At 40.4% G+C, this 19037-nt stretch overlaps 1 protein-coding gene across 1 annotated transcript in view; it reads right to left on the reverse strand.

Annotated features, from left to right (window-relative positions):
* The window catches only part of GABRR3 (gamma-aminobutyric acid type A receptor subunit rho3), a 45880-nt gene extending 27113 nt beyond the window's left edge, over positions 1–18767 (reverse strand). The window contains exons 1-3 of the mRNA XM_055570239.1: positions 18607–18767; positions 9629–9741; positions 1141–1208 (exon numbers count right to left, since the gene is read on the reverse strand). Coding sequence (XP_055426214.1) covers positions 1141–1208; positions 9629–9741; positions 18607–18731 — 306 coding nt within the window. The 5' untranslated portion in view covers positions 18732–18767. The remainder of the gene's footprint in view (positions 1–1140; positions 1209–9628; positions 9742–18606) is intronic.
* Between the last annotated feature and the right edge of the window lie 270 nt (positions 18768–19037).

The following is a 19037-nucleotide window of genomic DNA, read 5'->3' on the forward strand; positions in this document are numbered from 1 at the left end:
ACTCAGGATTTTAAATTGTTTATATGCATTCCAGTTGTAAGGAGGCAAGGATGAGGGGGAAAAGCTAGATTAACATTATTTTAGCAGAAAAAACTTTGCTTAATCAATTATTTGAGTTTTGTTTGGCTCTCAGGTACGAGTATTTTGTTTGTTTGAATAGAAATTCTCCTATCTTCACCTAAGTTATAGGATGTAGGCAATGACAATGTGTTTCACATTTCCCAACTGCTTACTTCTTATTCTCATTTATTTGTCAACAACACTCAAATTCTTCTTGAAATAACACATATAATAGAACTTCAACATTTACTACACAAGCGAAGGACAAATCTCAGCAAACCACAAACAAGTCATCAAGTAATGATGAGCTCATTTGTTTTTCTTAGGATCAGAATAGAGGTACATTGTATTATTGCTCTGGGTTAATCTAGGAGCACCAGCCACGTGTGATTTTGAATTAGGGTAAGAGTGAATAAATACAATGGTTCATTCATTACCATAACACCACTCCACAGGGAATCCTGTGGGTTACTGCATGGATTGCTTTAATAAGCATATATTTGTGTTTAGATGCCCAGTCTGATCTGAAGGGCGCCAGGCAAACACTGAGCCTGTGAAGTCAAATGGCAGACACTGGCACGTGTCAGTGATACATCAGCATCACCACTACTTGGCACTCTCATGGGAAGCAGGCTGAACCGCCCCCTGGGAGGAGAGCAGGACAAAACTAAAGAGATTGAAAGTGATTTCAGGGTGAAATAAGGGAGGGTTGGAAAATGATAAATGAGAAGCAAAAGAAGCCAACACTTGGGATCACTTGATCATTTTTTCAAATTGGGCATGGAGAATGCAGACCAGTTTTTTGCTGATACTGAGTACCAAGGTTCAAGTCACATAGCTAAGTATATCCTGTCCGTCAGGACACTGTAAAGCCAATAGAAGAAAAGGAGACGAGAAAGAAAGGAATGAGAATTATAATCTGGGGCAGAGATAATAGTTAGAAAAGAATAAAGTAACTTCAACTTTATTAAGCAAAGCAGGAATAATATGCATAATTAAGATGATTTATTAAAACGTCAGTGATTTTGACACTACCGAGAATCTATCCGTTCAGAAAAAGCATCTCACGGAGAAACTTACCATGTCAACCTCTGAAATGCTGTCAATACTTTCAACCTGGACATCTATACCCACTGGCACTGGAGACCCTTCAGAAAGAAGAATGAGAATATAATGAGGAATCAGGATTATTTTTGAAAACATTTAAAGTGGAGAGAGATCAATGCAGCAAATGAATTACTTTTCAAGTTTTGATGGTAAATTTCTCACTTATCTATTGATATAGTATTACATATTCAGGGAGCAGACTAGCATGAAGTTCATGATTTTGGCAAATGTGGGAGCCTTTCCTCTCTTGCCTAAAAATCAGTCTCTTCCACGTGGAGAGGCTAGAGGGCCACACTGACAACGGTGCTCCCCAGGATGCTGCACATTCAGAAAGGCCCCTTCCCAGATAAACAGAAACCACAGCTTGCATTTGGGGCGAAGCAGACATCCTTAGAAATGTGAATGCTGAGAGTATTCTGAAAGTCAGAATGGGAGCAACTCCAGACAGGCAAGTTCTAGATTTGTGTGCAGTTGGGTCTCACAGAATCAGGCTCATGTGCCCAGAGAACAAACTGAGACCAAGACAATCCCTTGTTACACTCTACAGAGGGTTTCATCTGTTCCTGTGTGAGGGGATGCTGATGCTACTAACTTCATTATTTAGTACTGTGTATGAAATGTGATGCACATGTGCACCTGTGCTCGGTCATGTCTGACTCTGCAACCCCATGGACTGTAGCCTGCCAGGCTCCTCTGTCCATAGGATTTTCCAGGCAAGAATACTGGAGTGGATTGCCATTTCCTCCTCCAGCAGATTTTCCTGACCAAGGGATCAAACCCATGTCTCCTGTGTCTCCTGCATTGGAAGTGGGTTCTTTACCACTAGCACAACCTAGAAAGCCCTGATGTATATATATATATGTTCAAATAATTTGTATATTTATACATAGACTCTTCATATGTTTTCTTTCCACGGTGACCAATTCTCAAACTTTATAGCCCTTAATTAAAAAATGCTTTCAACTATTGTTGGGGAAAAATAAATCTTGCCTAGATGGATCCTAAGTGGTTATTTCAGACAAGTTGCTGGTATTTAGAAGGGACAGGCCAGAAAGACTTCATTCCTTGTTGTCTGGATATGCTACATGTGACATATATGTGCATATAATTTAATAAAGCACCTAATTATTGTATTTTAAATGTACTGTGTGTGTGTGTACGCTTAGTCACTCAGTCATGTTTGACTCTTTGGGAACCCATGGGACTGTAGCCTGCCAGGCTCCTCTGTCCATGGGATTATCCAGACAAGAATACTGGAGTGGGTAGTCATTCCCTTCTCCAGGGGATCTTCCCAACCGAGGGATTGAACTGGGGTCTCCTGCACTGCAGATGGATTCTCTTACCATCTGAGCCACCAGGGAAACCCAAATATAATACATTATAAAACAAGACATGCCTCACCAGTCCCTATGCACCATCTATGCCTATTCCCCCCCCATTAATTGGCTGACATTCAGTTCAGTTCAGTTCAGTCACTCAGTAATGTCCGACTCTGCAACCCAATGAGCCGCAGCACACCAGGCCTCCCTGTCCATCACCAATTCCAGAGTCTACCCAAAGCCATGTCCATTGAGTCAGTGATGCCATCCAACCATCTCATCCTCTGTTGTCCCCTTCTCCTCCTGCCCTCAATCTCTCCCAGCATCAGAGTCTTTTCAGATGAGTCAGCTCTTCGCATCAAGTGGCCAAAGTATTGGAGTTTCAGCTTCAACATCAGTCCTTCCAATGAACACCCAGGACTGATCTCCTTTAGGATGGACTGGTTGGATCTCCTTGCTGTCCAAGGGACTCTCAAGAGTCTTCTCCAACACCATAGTTCAAAAGCATCAATTCTTCAGCACTCAGCTTTCTTTATAGTCCAACTCTCACATCCATACATGACCACTGGAAAAACCATAGCCTTGACTAGATGGACCTTTGTTGGCAAAGTAATGTCTTTGCTTTTTAATAAGCTGTTTAGGTTGGTCATAACTTTCCTTCCAAGGGGTAAGCATCTTTTAATTTCATGGCTGCAATCACCATCTGCAGTGATTTTGGAGCCTAGAAAAATAAAGTCAGCCACTGTTTCCACTGTTTCCCCATCTATTAACCATGAAGTGATGGGACCGGATGCCATGATTTTAGTTTTCTGAATGTTGATCTTGAAGCCAACTTTTTCACTCTCCTCTTTGACTTTCATCAAGAGGCTCTTTAGTTTTTCTTCATGGCTGACATTACTTCATTTTATCTACACTGATTCCCTCTTTTATGAATCTAAACCCTCGATATCATTCCTAACTTACAAGGATTTCAACTAGCCAGGCACTGGGCCTCTCACTAGAATATATTTCTGCTTCAGGCTGTAGGAATACCTTACTTGCATCTGAACTGCTAACTACTTCCTGCCATATTGGACCAATCACTTCCAATAGTATTAATAATGACAATCCTATTAAAATATTGTTTAGTGATAATTATGATTAAGCATTAACTTGGGAACAGCTCAGTATTATTCCTTTATCAGGTTTAGCTCTGATGCTTTTATTTTGCTTTGCCTTTTTTCTTTAATTGGCGTGTCTGTGAGTAGTCACTTCAGTCGTGTCCAACTCTTTGCACCCTTGTGGACTGTAGCCCTCCAGGCTCGTCTGTCCATGGAATTCTGCAGGCAAGAATACTGGAGTGGGTTGCCATGTCTTCCTTCAGGGGATCTTCCCAACCCAGGGATCGAACCCACATCTCCTGCATTGCAGATGAATTCCTTACCACTGAGTCACTGGGGAAGCCCTCTTTAACAGGTAGAGCTATCAAAATATACATTTCATGCAAAGATCTCATCCCTGGCCCTGTTTGGCCTTTCAGAATGAGTAATTCCCCCCACTAACTCCAATACTCCAAAGGACTGAAGAGATGGGAGAGGCCTTGGAGAGGGAACAGAACATCCTGGAGAAAATTTTGGCATTAGAGTCCCAACCAGAGCTGGAATCCAGCTCCATGACTCACATGAGAACAAGGGTCAGTAAAATCTCTAAGCTTAGGGTCCTCAACTATCAGATCCATTAGTAGTCTCACCAAGGAGACTTATATAAAGACTAGAAATAATACAGTTGATAAACTTAGTAGATACTCAATAAATAGCATAGAATATATGTTATTGTTACTGTAATTCAGCAGATTTACAGAGGATGACATAGTTGGATGGTATCACCTACTTGATGGATATGAGTTTGAGCAAGCTCTGGGAGTTGGTGATGGACAGGGAAGCCTGGTGTGCTGCAGTCCATGGGGTTGTAAAGAGTCGGACACGACTGAGCAACTGAACTGAACTGAATTCAGCAAAAATGTGAATCTATTCCTCAGACTACAGACCACAATTCCCAGTCTTACATTCAAATATTGAAACAATCAGTCCATTCTTCACTAAAGAATGATCCAGTGCTTCTCATACAGTGTTTATTTTATGACAAAGTGTGAGCACAACTTGGATTCAGGATGTTTATGACTTCTGAGTAGGACCCAGTTACTGATGAGTATCTCTGCAAGCCAGGGCAGTCTTCTAACACCACCATACAAGGACATTCGTGCCACCGCTGGACAAGCACTGGGCCCTCAGGGTTGTCTGGAAGCTGGACTGACAGGGCGGTAATAACATGGCTTGTCCATTAGGAATGGGTTCCTAAATGCGTCTTAGATTTCTTCTTTCCTCTCTCCCATTTATTCTATTTTTGTCAGGATGAGCTCTTTCATCTCAAAGGAAAGTGTTTGTCCTCAGATGCTATCTGACCTCATTTTTGTCTGCTTTGCATTTGATGCCCAAGTGCATCTTCTCCTGGGCCCAGGACTGTAAACTCTGTTCTGACATTCTGAGGACAGAGTGGAGGGTGAGGGTGAGTAAAAGCAAGATGCAAAATCATAGAATTTGGGAGCTTCTTAAAAGCTCCAAAGATCATTCTTTTTTGCGAAATAGGAGCTGAGTCTCAGAGAGAAGGTGGTAATAAAGCAAAAAGATTGAAAACTATGAAATTTGTAACCATATAAACCTGAGTTTAACCTTCTGTAATCCTTAACTCCTCTAAGCCTCAGTTTTTGCTCATCTGTAAAATAGGGGACATACATACAACATACATGGTCTGTGCCTAATGGGGTTGCTGTGAAACTAAAATAAAAAAATGCATATCAAGTCCTTAGCCTAACCTAACATTAAATGTGTTAACCAACTTATTCAGTATATAGTAATGTGTGATACGCAGAACATGAATAATACCAGTTTCATAAATGCTCTTATTAATTCTCATATAAAGCATTTGGAATATAGTAAAGATTAAATAACTATTAGGTATTACAATTAGGTGTTGATTTCCCAGGATTACTAACTAGTTGGTAGCACAGACATTTATACTGCCGTGTATATTATACTATACTATATTATACATATAAAAATCATCAATCTTACTTTTACGCATGCTGGGATAAGGGGATCTAAATAAAAGTTATTCGTCTTATTTGTGGAGTACATTTAAAATACGTGATATATTATATCATGTTATCATTACAGCCACTTTGTTAGTTAGCCAGGTAGAACCAATTTAGCTCCATTTGACATATGAGGGAACTCATGCTCAGCAAGGTTGAAGACCTTGCCTGAAAGCTAGAGCTGGTTAATGCAGGAATACAGCCAGTTCCCCCTGGCTCCCAATCTGGTCCTCCTGTTTGACAAGCAAAGTCTACACAAGCGGCTTTTACAACTTCAGCTTTTGTTTTAACTCAGCAGCCAGTATCTAGATGCTGAATTGATTTCACTTTAAAGAAACAAAGAAATCATCATCTATACAACTAAAACAAAAAAAGCCCTTAGTTATGGGAGATGTAAAGGGTAGGGAAAGCATAAATAAAGAAAAGGAGCTGCAATTTATAACCCAAGTTAAACAAAAGGCTCCCTTTAAATTTATATCCTCCTGTTTCCACATAATGAGTCAATTAATCTTCTAATGCTTTATAAAAGTAAAAAACACTGCAGTAGCAGCTGGTTTTAATGTTAAAGCTAATTAGGAAAACATTAAGGGAAGAGAAGTGCTGAAGTTACGTTTAGCGCAAGAGGAAAGAAGAATGTGTGTGTGTTGTGTTATGGACAAGTATAAAGAAAGAGAAGATAAATTTAAGCCTGTCTTTTATATTCTGCAGCTTGAGTTTCCCAGGAAAGCAGGCTTGAGAGAACAGAGAATGGGTCACCGGTATAAAAAGCTGTTCTGACCAAGACAAGAGAAGGTTAAGGACTATATTTCTCAGAGCTACCAGACTGACACTTCTGACTGAATTTATGGATTTTTTCTGCCTGAACTGACTGAATACACAAGCCACTTGGATACCATTTAGCCCCAGTCCATGACTGTCAGAAAAATTTCTTAATCGTGGGATGATTTGCCACCTGCCACTAAGTAGTACATTTCCATTGCATTTTTAATGACCCCCCAGAAAGTAGCCTCAGGAAAAAAAATTGTTTTAAAAATTCTTAACATGTATCCCTAACAGATCAAGAGAAGTGGAAATTTAAGATCAATATTATGTTTTTCTGGCAGGTGGGGGTGATACAGAGGAGGGAGAAAGAAGGCATAAACGTTTTAAGATAAAAGCTTTGGGTCGGCTCTTGGTAATTTATGACGGTGCTTCTCAAATTGTAAAGTGTAGTCGAATCACCTAGGGATCTTGTTAAAATGCAGATTTTTATTCAGAAAGCCTAGGGTGGGGCCTGATCTTCTGCATTTCTAACTAATTCCCAAGCGACTCTGTAGCTGGTCCTTGGAACACTTTGAGTTACAAAGTGTAGAGTGCTTGTTTCAAGGTCCAAATTCAAGGGCAGCAATTTTTCTCTTAATCTCTCTGGCTTTCAGTGGTCTAAAATAAACCCATAAAACCCTTTCCTCTAGGATAGGAATTCATTAAATTGACGAACCTAACCTAACAGGAATTAGGGCAGCTTTTTGAATTCGTATAGAAGGGAATACATCATTTTGGGCTGCTAATCACTACTCCAGGGAGGCCAGTTCCAAGCTATTCCTGTGCATCTGGAGCCCCCTAATGGCTCCAGGTACCCACAGCCAGTCAAGTTTAAATTCAAACAAAAGTTCCCTAGCTAAATTGTGGGAGGCGAAAGATTTTAGAGACTCTTCAGTTTTTTTTAAATTTTATTTTATTTTTTAAATTTACAATATTGTATTGGTTTTGCCATATATCAACATGAATCCACCACAGGTATACACGTGTTCTCCATCCTGAGCCCTCCTCCCTCCTCCCTCCCCGTACCCACTATGGAGAACAGTGTGGAGATTCCTTGAAAAACTGGAAATAGAACTGCCTTATGACCCAGCAATCCCACTGCTGGGCATACACACTGAGGAAACCAGAAGGGAAAGAGACACGTGTACCCCACTGTTCATCACAGCACTGTTTATAATAGCCAGGACATGGAAGCAACCTAGATGTCCATCAGCAGATGAATGGATAAGAAAGCTGTGGTACATATACACAATAGAGACTCTTTAGAATCGTCGAGACCAAGGTCCAGAATACCTGCCTAACAGTTGCAGAGTATATTATCCAAACTTTGGGCAAATTGTGTTGGGGGAAATAAACTGTCTATTGGGAATGGCAGTTAAGAGTACATCTTCAGGTGAATTGTGGTAAGGATGACACATCTGAGTAGTGATGTAAAAAAAAAAAAAGGAATTTAAAAAATAGATCTATAGGTAGTAAAAAAAAAAAAGCATACATCTTTGAATCTGACTGATTTTGAGGCTTCTAAAAATCTTAAATTAGGTTCAATAAATGTGAGAAATGCTCCTGAAAAGCAAAATATTATACTCACTGCAAATTAATCTGATGCTAATAATCTAATTCAGTAGTTATCAAATGTGATTCTCAGACCAGCAAAATCAACATCACCAAGAAAGGTATAAGACATGAGAATTGGTGACCCCACTTAAATCTACTGAATCAAAACCTCTGTGGGTGAGGCCCAGTGATCTGGGTGCTAAGGAGCCCCCAGGGGACTCTGATGCCTGCTGAAACTTGCATCATCAACCTAATAAAGGGCTTCCCTGGTGGCTCAGACAGTGAAGAATCTGCCTACAATGTGGGAGACCTGGGTTTGATCCCTGGGTTGAGAAGATCCCCTGGAGGAAGGCATGTCAACCCACTTGAGTATTCTTCCCTGGATGGACAGAGGAGCCTGGCAGGCCACAGTCCATGGGGTTGCAAAGAGTTGGACACGACTGAGCAATTAAGCACACACACACCCTAATAAAATCAAAACCAGACCCTTAGAATTGCAACCCAGTGGATTCCAGAAAATTAAAGAACAAAAACCAAACAATCCTTAACTTAAGAGTTACCTGATGTACTTTAAAATTTTACCAGTTAACACATTAGTTTTCTGTGGTACCTACCTGTGTGTGGTGCTTCCCTTTGTCATGACGACAGTATGATGAGTCTCGAGGTCTTCCCACCCACGCCAAGTACTTGAAGCATTAATTATCAAAAAGTGGTACCTATTCTACTTCTCTTACCTCCACTTCTCTAGCACGAAAAGTTGTCAGTTCAGGAAATTGTGGGTGTGGGAGACCTTAGGTCAGGAGCGGGAGAGTCAGGATGCATTTAGCACTAAGGTGGAGAGTACAGCTTAAGTGGGTGATTTTACCACAGCCCGTGTATCTCTGAAAAGGTTGGTACCCCCAGGGATGCAACTCTGTGCACACGAAGCAATCTGACAGGAGGAAAGGCTTTTTTCCAAGTACTACATCCTCCTACTGTGGTTTCTTCTGTTCTCCTTACCAGTCATTGCATCTTGGTTCTACCACATTACTTTTTTCATGGCCTTGAGAACATTCCTTAATTTCTCTAAGCCCTAACTTCCGCACTGTAATATTAGGGTCGTAACACCTACTTCATAGGGTCACTGCAAGCGTGGAATGAGACAGCGCATTAAAGGGCTTAGCACAGTGCCTGGCACTCCAACATTTCAATCAATTTTTATTGCTAGGTGCAATTAAAAGAAAAACCCTCAGCAGAGGTGGTTCACAGGGAGTCATGGCATTTGGCTGACTAGTTCTTCAACAAAAGTCAGGCATTCCAGCTCATAAGCATGTTTCACAAGATTTTACGAATACCATAATATAACTCAATAGATTTTAATTAAAACAATATGTTGGTGTATGGGCAAGATATATGCATTCACTATTTTTGAAGGCATATTATTTATTGAACACACTTTTTATGATAATGTGTATAGTAAACAATGGGTCATTTTGGTTAATTTAAACTGCATAAATTATCAATTGCTCTTATTCAAGAGAAGATCATTGTAAAAGGTTTGTGTTTCTTTTTCTTTAACTGATGGTATTGTGTTATGGTCTTATGGCTTCAAATTTTCAACCCAGTTTTGACAATGCAATGGATTATAACACAGGAGTTTTGTAAAGATAGTGCTCACCTCCAAATCCAGGTCTCATTGCAAAATCATGGTCCTCTATGTGGAGGATTTGCTTATATTTCAGGGGCCACACTTTGGTACTGTCTTCCTTCCTCATTTTAGTTTCTTGTTTGCTGTACCTCCAAGGGAGAAAAATGCTTTTGAGATACATGTGCTTCTGGATATTTTCATTTAGTTTAGCTTTCTGTGCTCAACATGCTATGGTCCAAAGTATACACATAAAGCTCATTTTCTCAGTTCATATTACATACAGACAAAGATCAACCAACATTTACTCTGGGACAGGTAAGGTAAAGTACCTTCAATGACACACTTGAGTGTGGATGTGGTCCTGACAATGTGGTTTTTAGTAGGGAAACCTGGTCACTAGCACGTGGGTGGAGATGATCAACATTCAGACCCATGCACCCCAACCCAGATCAACTAAACCAGAACCAGAGAACACAGGGCCTAGGAATCTGCATTCAACGTGGTACCTGAGTGATTCTTGGAGTCACAGAAGTTAAACTACCTCTTGCACTAAGATAATGTTAAGAAAAAGCAAAACAAAAGACCTGAAAATTGTAAACTGATGAAAACAGTGTTTTACAAAATGTGCAAAAAGTATAGGTGCTGCTTGGGATTCAAGGAAGAATCCCTGTAGTAGATTCTGGAACTGAGGGAGGGCTATGGGCATGGAGAGGAATCCCAGGGGAAAATGGGTGATCTGACAGTTGACTGGACCTAAGACTGGTCCAGTGGTGAAGCAGGCGCACTTCCTAGGGCCAAGGCAAAGTGGGTGGCCTTTCCGGTGTGCGTGGAGACCTGACCTGGGAGCGAAGCCCGTGGCTCCCTGGGCTCTGAACTCAGGCAAGTTTCTGGGTCTCCCTGACTCATTTCCTGTGACACGTACTTCCCAGACATGTTCTAACTCTGTAAGTGACGTGCAGCCAACTTCTTGTCCCAGGTGCCCGAGACCTTGCTCAGTCCCTCTTCCAGAAGAACATTCCTGGGCTCCCCTGGTGTCTCAGTGGTCAAGAGTCCACCTGCCAATGCATGAGACACAGGTTCCATCCCTGGTCCGGGAAGATCCCACATGCCGTGGGGCAACGAAGCCTATGCACAACTATTGTGCCTGGAGAGTGGCAACTGCAACAAGAGAAGCCACCAAAATGAGAAGCTTGCAGTTGGAGAGTAACCCGGCTCGCTGCAATTAGAGAGAGCCCGCATAGCAATGAAGACCCAGCACAGCCATAAATAAATAAATGAAATTATTTTTTTAAAAAGAACATCCCCGTCACCATCACTGTCATTGTCTGCAGCAGCAATAACACAAGACGCTGAGGGCTCTACTAGGCAAGTTCTACTTACTCTTTCTTGATTGGCTTTTGCATTGATACATGTCTTCTTCAGGAATACACATCAATTTTTAACATAATACTTGTGGACACAATTTCTTAACTCAATACTTTGATGGTGAGAATTTCACATCCTGAAGCAGCTGGTTTAAGAAATATGTCCAGGTTTATGGGCACCGGAGAGCACCCATATGATCTTTCAGTACAGAAGTTTCTGACTGAAACCCTCAGAGATTTATGTATGCATTTTTGCCATTAATAGAAATAGGGAAGTTGGAAGAACAAATCTGATTTTGTGTAGAAGACAAATGAGTTTGATTTTAAACACAAGTCATTTTATCCTATGAATAATTGACACAGAGAACTATTTCTTCCAAGGATCTCTTAACTAGAAAACCTCTTTCAAGGAGCTAGAATGATCCTTTGATTGAAAAAGTAATAGCAGCTAGTTTTTATTAAATGCCTATTGTGTTCCAGGCCCCCTACCACATGTTTTGTAAGTACTATATTCTTTGGCATGAATCTCAGTTACCAGGTTTGCTGGGCTCCATGCCCAGAGTTTCTGATTCCATAGTTTTAGGGTATGAGAATTTGCATTTATAACAATTTCTCAGGAGAACTACCGGTCTGGAAAATAATAGACGTTTTATAAAAGCTAGCTGGTTATTATTTTAAGAAAAATTGGAATGTTACCTTGGGTGGAAATTCATGGAAATTTGTGAACTTCTTTAGTTATATAGCACAACGGCAATCTCTAGTACTCTTTTCAAAAACATAGCCCTCCAGAGATCGGAAGGGATGAATCTTAATTAAGAATCCCCAGAATACCCATCTCAGAAATTCCATCCAGAGGAACAAAAAAAATTTAAAAATTAAAAATAGAACATAGAGAAGCAAAGACAGAATGTCCCTCCCCCAAATATCACCCTGTCCCTGTCTGGGAGTTGTGTTATTTAAAGATATTCTGTATGTTGTTATCTTTTGCATGTAGCTTCCCTAATGGACAAAAAAAATCCTAATAAATTTCCAGAATCCTAATCCTCAAAAAATAAATAAATAAATAAAGAATCCCCAGAACAATGAACATGCAGCCTGCTACAAAAGGCAAGAGGCTTCCCAGGTGGCACAGTGGTTACGAATCTGCTTGCCAAGCAGGAGATAGGGTTCGATCCCTGGGTCGGGAAGATCCCCTGGAGTAGGAAATGGCAACCCACTCCAATATTCCTGACTGGGAAATCCCACGGACAGAGGAGCCTGGCAGGCTCCAGCCCATGGAGTCGCAGAGTTGGACATGGCTGAATGCCTGAGCATGCGTGTGTGAAAGGCACCCCTGGCAGTACCTGCGTGCACGCATGCCTCCTCTTACCTGAGGTCTCTACTTCTGTGCCGTGAGAGGTCCTGATTTCACTTACTTTTGACTTTATACACCATCTATTTTTCAGAAAGATTTATGTGGCTTAGACACCCTCTGAAATAATTTTGAAAACCTCACACATATTTAAGTAGTCATCTTCAATTTTTTCATCATAACATTTAAAATTAAATATTGATAATTTAAAATAAAACTTATATTCCTCCTTTAAATGTATCCAGTGAACCTGAAATACTCAAAATACGCATTTTAAAATACATGAATAAGCTCCTCTTTAAAAACCAAAAGTTTTGTCGCATTTCTTGTTTTCTTGAAACTTGCATTTCCATTTTATTTTCTTCATTGAATTTTATCACCTATCATACTTCTTTCCGAGAAGACATGTATACACATTGAAATAAATTCTTTTGTAGCCTTTATGACTATTAAAAATGGGGCAAAACATAACTCATATAAATGTTGATAAATAATTATTAAAATTATGATTATATTTTATTGGAGAAGTATTTCTTAATAAGGTGATGGTACATTTTCCCTATTTTGTGTATCTGTGTATGGATATTACTCATTGCACTTGTTATTTCTTGTGTCTTTTGATAAAGCCCCTCTAATAGATGTGAGGCGATATCTCATGGTATTGATTTACATTTCCTTGATCCTATTTTTCACTTCTATAGATGAAAATACAGAAAAACTTTGTTCATGGACATGGAATTGGAAGAAATTTTGTTTAAGGACTATAACTTAAACAATTCCTTCTTACTTATTTTTCAAAATTCACATTGTGGTATATCATCAAGAATTTTTTCTAATGATTTATAACCTGACAAATTAAGTGGGTTCTTTCTTCAATATTGTTGAAAGCAAAAAAAAAAAAAAAAAAAGGAAAGAAAGAAAAAGAAAAACAGAAAAAAAGGAAAACACCCAGTTTGGAAAAGGATGTGTTATTTAAACTAAAGTCATCAGCTACCTTAACAACAACATCTGTAATGGATTCTTTGTACCCAGGCAGGTTTTATCCACTCGTGTAACACACATAGTTAAGATTCAGACAAAGGAAGAGGTGTGTGTGCTTTTATTTTGCCAAATGGGACAGAGCAATCATTAGAGAGAGGCTACAGAGAAGACTGCAGGCAAATTTTCAGGAGGATCCATTTTAGGAAAGAGGTCAGAGGAAGTCAGAGATCCAGAAATAATTATTTTAAAACTTTTCATGCTCACATGTGCCTCTGAGAGCTTGCATGCACCCTTAGGGAAACATTATAGTCTAGGAGCATAAGTGTCCTATCTGAAGACCCCTGACTTGGAAAAAAAAGCATACAAGTAGAAAGGTTAATAAAATGAAGACAAATAGAACAGACAAAGGCAAGAGAAGCAAATGTGCTTAATAAGGGAGGTTAATTTATGACAGAGAACCAGATTTAGCTCAGAACTTTCTGGTCTGATTCCATCTAAGAATCATTTGAAGCCCCTTTGTCTTCTGCCTTCTTCCCTTTCCTAGAAAAAATGATTCTGTTTTAGTCATTACTGAAAGAAAACTTTTGTATTAAATTGGAAAATTTTGCATGAAAATCTGAATTCTTCTTTTGAAAAATCAGGAAATCTAGTGACACCAGGCTGAAGTTCTCTTCCAAGAAGAAAAGTCTTAACCTGACCAGCCTCTGCCCCCAGAGGAACATTGAGCCTATAATTGCCTCAGTCTCTGCCAGTCACTTCTATCTTACCTCCAAGCAGTTTGAATTGGCAATCTCTAGGACACTCCTGTCCTCTTGCCTGGAAAATCCCATGGGTGGAGGAGCCTGGTAGGCTGCAGTCCATGGGGTCGCTAAGAGTCGGACACGACTGAGTGACTTCACTTTCACTTTTCACTTTCATGCATTGGAGAAGGAAATGGCAACCCACTCCAGTGTTCTTGCCTGGAGAATCCCAGGGACAGGGGAGCCTGGTGGGCTGCCGTCTGTGGGGTCGCACAGAGTCGGACACGACTGAAGTGAATTAGCAGCAGCAGCAGCAGCAGCAGCAGGACACTCCTGGCTTCTACATTAGGTTCTTGATGTGCTAGTAAACGTTTAACAAGAGACTCCAGGAAAAAAAGCCCTGTTTGTAGTGTTTGCTGATTTCCATACTGTCATCATAGCTGATTTCAAGCTATGGATATGACAGAGAAGTGTGTAGCCCATAGTATAGTATAGTACAATACAGTACAATGTAATATAAGTTTGTGTATGGTAGTATACTACAGTTTATATGATAAAATAGTATTCTATATTAGCATAATACACAATACTACCTATACAGTAGTATATTATACTATATAATTGCACACTACATAGTATATACCACACTATACTATATACTGCTGCTGCTGCTGCTGCTAAGTTGCTTCAGTCGTGTCTTACTCTGTGCGACCCCATAGACGGCAGCCCACCAGGCTCCCCCGTCCCTGGGATTCTCCAGGCAAGAACACTGGAGTGGGTTGCCATTTCCTTCTCCAATGCATGAAAGTGAAAAGTGAAAGTGAAGTCGCTCAGTCATGTCCGACTTTTAGCGACCCCATGGACTGCAGCCCACCAGGCTCCTCCATCCACGGGATTTTCCAGGCAAGAGTACTGGAGTGGGGTGCCATCGCCTTCTCCGATACTATATACTAGTATATAGTATATATAGTACTAGTATACCATACACAGTTACACTATACCATGTAGTATGTACTATACTACATTGAGTGCAGGAGGAGAAGGGGGATAACAGAGGATGAGATGGTTAGATGCAATCATTGACTCAGTGGACATGAATTTTGAGCAAACTCCAGGAGATAGTGAAGGACAGGGAAGCCTGGCGTGCTGCAGTCCATGGGGTTGCAAAGAGTTGGACATGACTGAGTGACTGAACAACAATAACACAGCATAATATGTTACAGTTTAGTGTAGTATTTCTTCCAGACATAAATAGATATAAATAGTGGTATACATGATAGTATACATGATAGTAACATGTAGTAAAGTAGTTAGGAAATGGTGAACTTTAAGTATTTATTACTTTCATTAAAAATAATTTATTTAATTGTATGTCTATATAAGTTAATTTTTAATAAGTTTATTTTTAGCAGCCTTAAAATTTCACAACTGGCTCTTGCAAGCTGATTTATACAGAAACTGAGCACTCTGCTGATTACTCTTAAGGCTGAGACAGTATATTCTTCTTAACTCCCAACCCAATATTTGTCATTACAGAAGGCACTCAATACAATTGCTGAAAGGATGAATAAATATTCAGTAAGTCTGGATGCCTAATCTTGTTTGCATCACTGGGGAGCCAGATCTCTCCTCTAGGCCAAACAAGAACATTTTCCCCTGCCATACCTAATTTATTCACCAACTCCTCCTCTCCCCTACTCTGTTTTTAAGAAATAAAGGGATGAATCTTTGGATGAAAGATTTTTAAAGTATTTGGCTAAAAAAGGGAGTCTTTGGGCAAAAAGCAAAATTATATTCTGAATGTAAAGAGTTAATAGCCTATTTAAGGATAAACGGCCTGCCTGTAGGAAAACTGGCTCAAAATAATGTACATAAATGTGACCTAATTTATACAAATATACTTCCTAGTTTTCAAAGAAAGATCAAGTCTTCTTTCCACGTTCATTCTATTAGTTCTCTTGCATTATGAGTTGGCATTACTGACTCGATGGACATGAGTTTGAGCAAGCTCCGGGAATTGGTGATGGACAGGGAAGGCTGGTGTGCTGCAGTCCATGGGGTTGCAGAGTTGGACATGACTTAGTGACTGAAATGAACTGAACTGAACTTATGACAGAGTGGATTATTAATTCATTACTTATTTAATTATTGATAGTCAGATCACGTGTGGGGTAAAGAACCTCACAGCGTTTATTCATATACTAAGGTCTAAATTATCCTGGGTTCCTTACTCTATAAACTATCTTACATAGTAATTTCTGTATTTTTGTCAAAATGCCTTAAAATCTGCCTGAGAGGGTGCTGAGTGACAGCTCAGAAGCTGGCTGGCTGCATTACTCTGTTCACTGGGGAAATGCATGGCTTTCATCTTAAGTGGCCGCTTCTCAACCAGGGTGTATATTTTACGCCATCCCTAGAGTCCTAGAGGATTTTTCTTTGAAGAACAAAAGAGGTAGGTATAAATTTTAATGAATCATATTGTGGCTTATCACTTAGGATATAGAGAAGTGAAAACAAGCATTCTTGGCCCCATAGAGTAGAAAGCTTAGGGTTCCCTCTTCATTTAACTGGAGTCTAAAAATGAGACACTTCACATAAGAGAGAAATTCTCACACCACCGCAAAGAAAGATGTTTTCTTCTTGTCCATTAAATGACACTTACAAAATACACAGGGCAGATTTTTCTCCAGCAGTTTTCCCACCAATAGTGGGCTGGTGAGTCCCTATGACTATCTCCCTGCTTACCTACACATCCACCAAGCAAACTGGGCAAACCCCCTACTGTTTAAGTCACAGATGCTATTTTAAGCAATCTCCATTTGTTTCAAAAGTAGATACAATATACTACTAAAACATACTAGATGTTATAAGCAGCCTGAAAAAAACACACAGCCTGGTTGGATAGCCTCACATTTCCTAAATATTGCTTGCCTAATTGCCTCAGGGAAGACAGGAAGTATTTAAACGGAACAAGACTTCATAACATCGTGGATCTGAATGTGGAAGCCAAGTCTGGAAGGGAAGTATGGGGGATGGTTTTTGATTTCTAAGAGCAGAGCAGGAATCAGGACTTGAGCGACCGCTTCTCCCCATTCCACCACAGTGCTTTTGTTTTTGGTCATTAAACCTGAGGCTTCAGAAGGATTTATTAAATTTTTATGTTCTCTTTCCTGATCTTATAGTGAGTGCTTCATAAATATTCAAAATGTGAGGGCAGTCTGGCTGAAACATATGTCACCAAGGTTGGCTGGGTGATCTCACTCACTTTCATTCCTCAATTTCTCCTACTGGGTCTTTTTGGGAATCTTGCACTTGGCGAAAAGGAAAGACTTTCCCTAGGACAGGAGGTTATTCAATGGTTATTAAAGTTACCTGGGTAGTACTAGGCATTGCACTGAGGCTTTGCATGCATGCTCAGTTGCTCACTTGTGTCGGATTCTTTGCAACTCCATGGACTGCAGCCCCCAGGCTCCTCTGTCCATGGGATTTCCCAGGCAAGAATATGGGCGTGGGTTGCCATTTCTTTCTGCAGGGGATCCTCCTGACCCATGGATTGAACTCTTATCTCCTGAGTCTCCTGCATTGCAGGAAGATTCTTTACCACTGAGTCACTAGGGAGGCATTGCCTGTGTACTACGGTGACTAGTTGTTCTAGTTTGTCTGAGACTGAGGGGGTCTCTAGGACTTCTAGCGCTCAAGACCATGGCCGCTAAGTCGCTTCAGTCCTGTCCGACTCTGTGCGACCCCATAGACGGCAGCCCACCAGGCTCCCCCGTCCCCTGGATTCTCCAGGCAAGAACAATGGAGTGGGTTGCTATTTCCTTTTCCAATTCATGAAAGTGAAAAGTGAAAGTGAAGTGGCTCAGTCACGACTCTGAGTGACCACATGGACTGCAGACCACCAGGCTCCTCCATCCATGGGATTTTCCAGGCAAAAGTACTGGAGTGGGTTGCCATTTCCTTCTCTGAAAGACCATGGAGCCCCAGGCAAATCAGATGAACTGGTCATTCTAGTAGAGAGCTATGCCCCGTCACTAGTAGGTCCAAATATACCCTGATTATTGATGATAGGATAATAATGACAATGTATTGACATTCAGGATGATATTTCAAAGACGATTTTCCAAATGGAAAATGAATCTTGAAAAACAACGAATGGGTTTGATGCCTTTCAGTACTGTCTCATCAATATACAGAGCTATATACACTCTGCAAGTACTTGACATCAGAAATCGGTACTTAGACTAATTTCCACTCCAAAATTTTTGATGGAACATTAAACTCATGTCATTATTAATAATAAATGCATTGCTCATTGGAGAAATACAATCCCTGAGAGAAGACTCATACAAGAGCCCTTTAACTACTTTGAATAAAATTAAGCACGTAAATGCCAGCATGGACCCCAGATTCTGTTCTTTCTATGATAACCAGAAGTGATTTATTTTGACGAGTGCTCACTCTCTCTAGGGACAATCACTGCTACAAATGTGTGCTACCATTAAAAATATATTGCCCATAGGTCTGAGGCAGCTGGTGAGAGAAATTGGGACTATAGTATGGCTGTCTTACCAAGTCTGTTCCACTGAAGAGGAGCAGCGTGGGTGGGGTGTCTTGATTTCAGCAACAGCAGAAGCATTTGGCATCAGTGTGATCCAGATGCAGGTGAAGAAGACCAACTGGGAAGCCAGGATCATCTCTTCCAAAAGAAAGAAATGTGGACGGATACAACCAATGCTGTTATCAATACTGCTTCTTCACGTGTCCTTTTAAAAGTAATTAGGGTCCCAGGTAAAAAGGTATCAAGGAAGAAAGAGAGACATTGCTTTCAGGGCTGTGTCCTTTGTTTTAGTAGGTTAAGTGGATTGACATCATTTAGAGGCAAACATCTGTCTGGATCATCAGCCATTCAAGAGAAACAAAGCAGATTTTTTCCTTCTCAGTTCCCATCCTCTAGTCCCTCTTTGCAGGGAAGGTTCTTAGTGGGATGCTTGATCCTGGAC

Source organism: Bubalus kerabau, chromosome 2 (assembly GCF_029407905.1).
Source record: "Bubalus kerabau isolate K-KA32 ecotype Philippines breed swamp buffalo chromosome 2, PCC_UOA_SB_1v2, whole genome shotgun sequence".
NCBI lineage: Eukaryota > Metazoa > Chordata > Mammalia > Artiodactyla > Bovidae > Bubalus > Bubalus kerabau.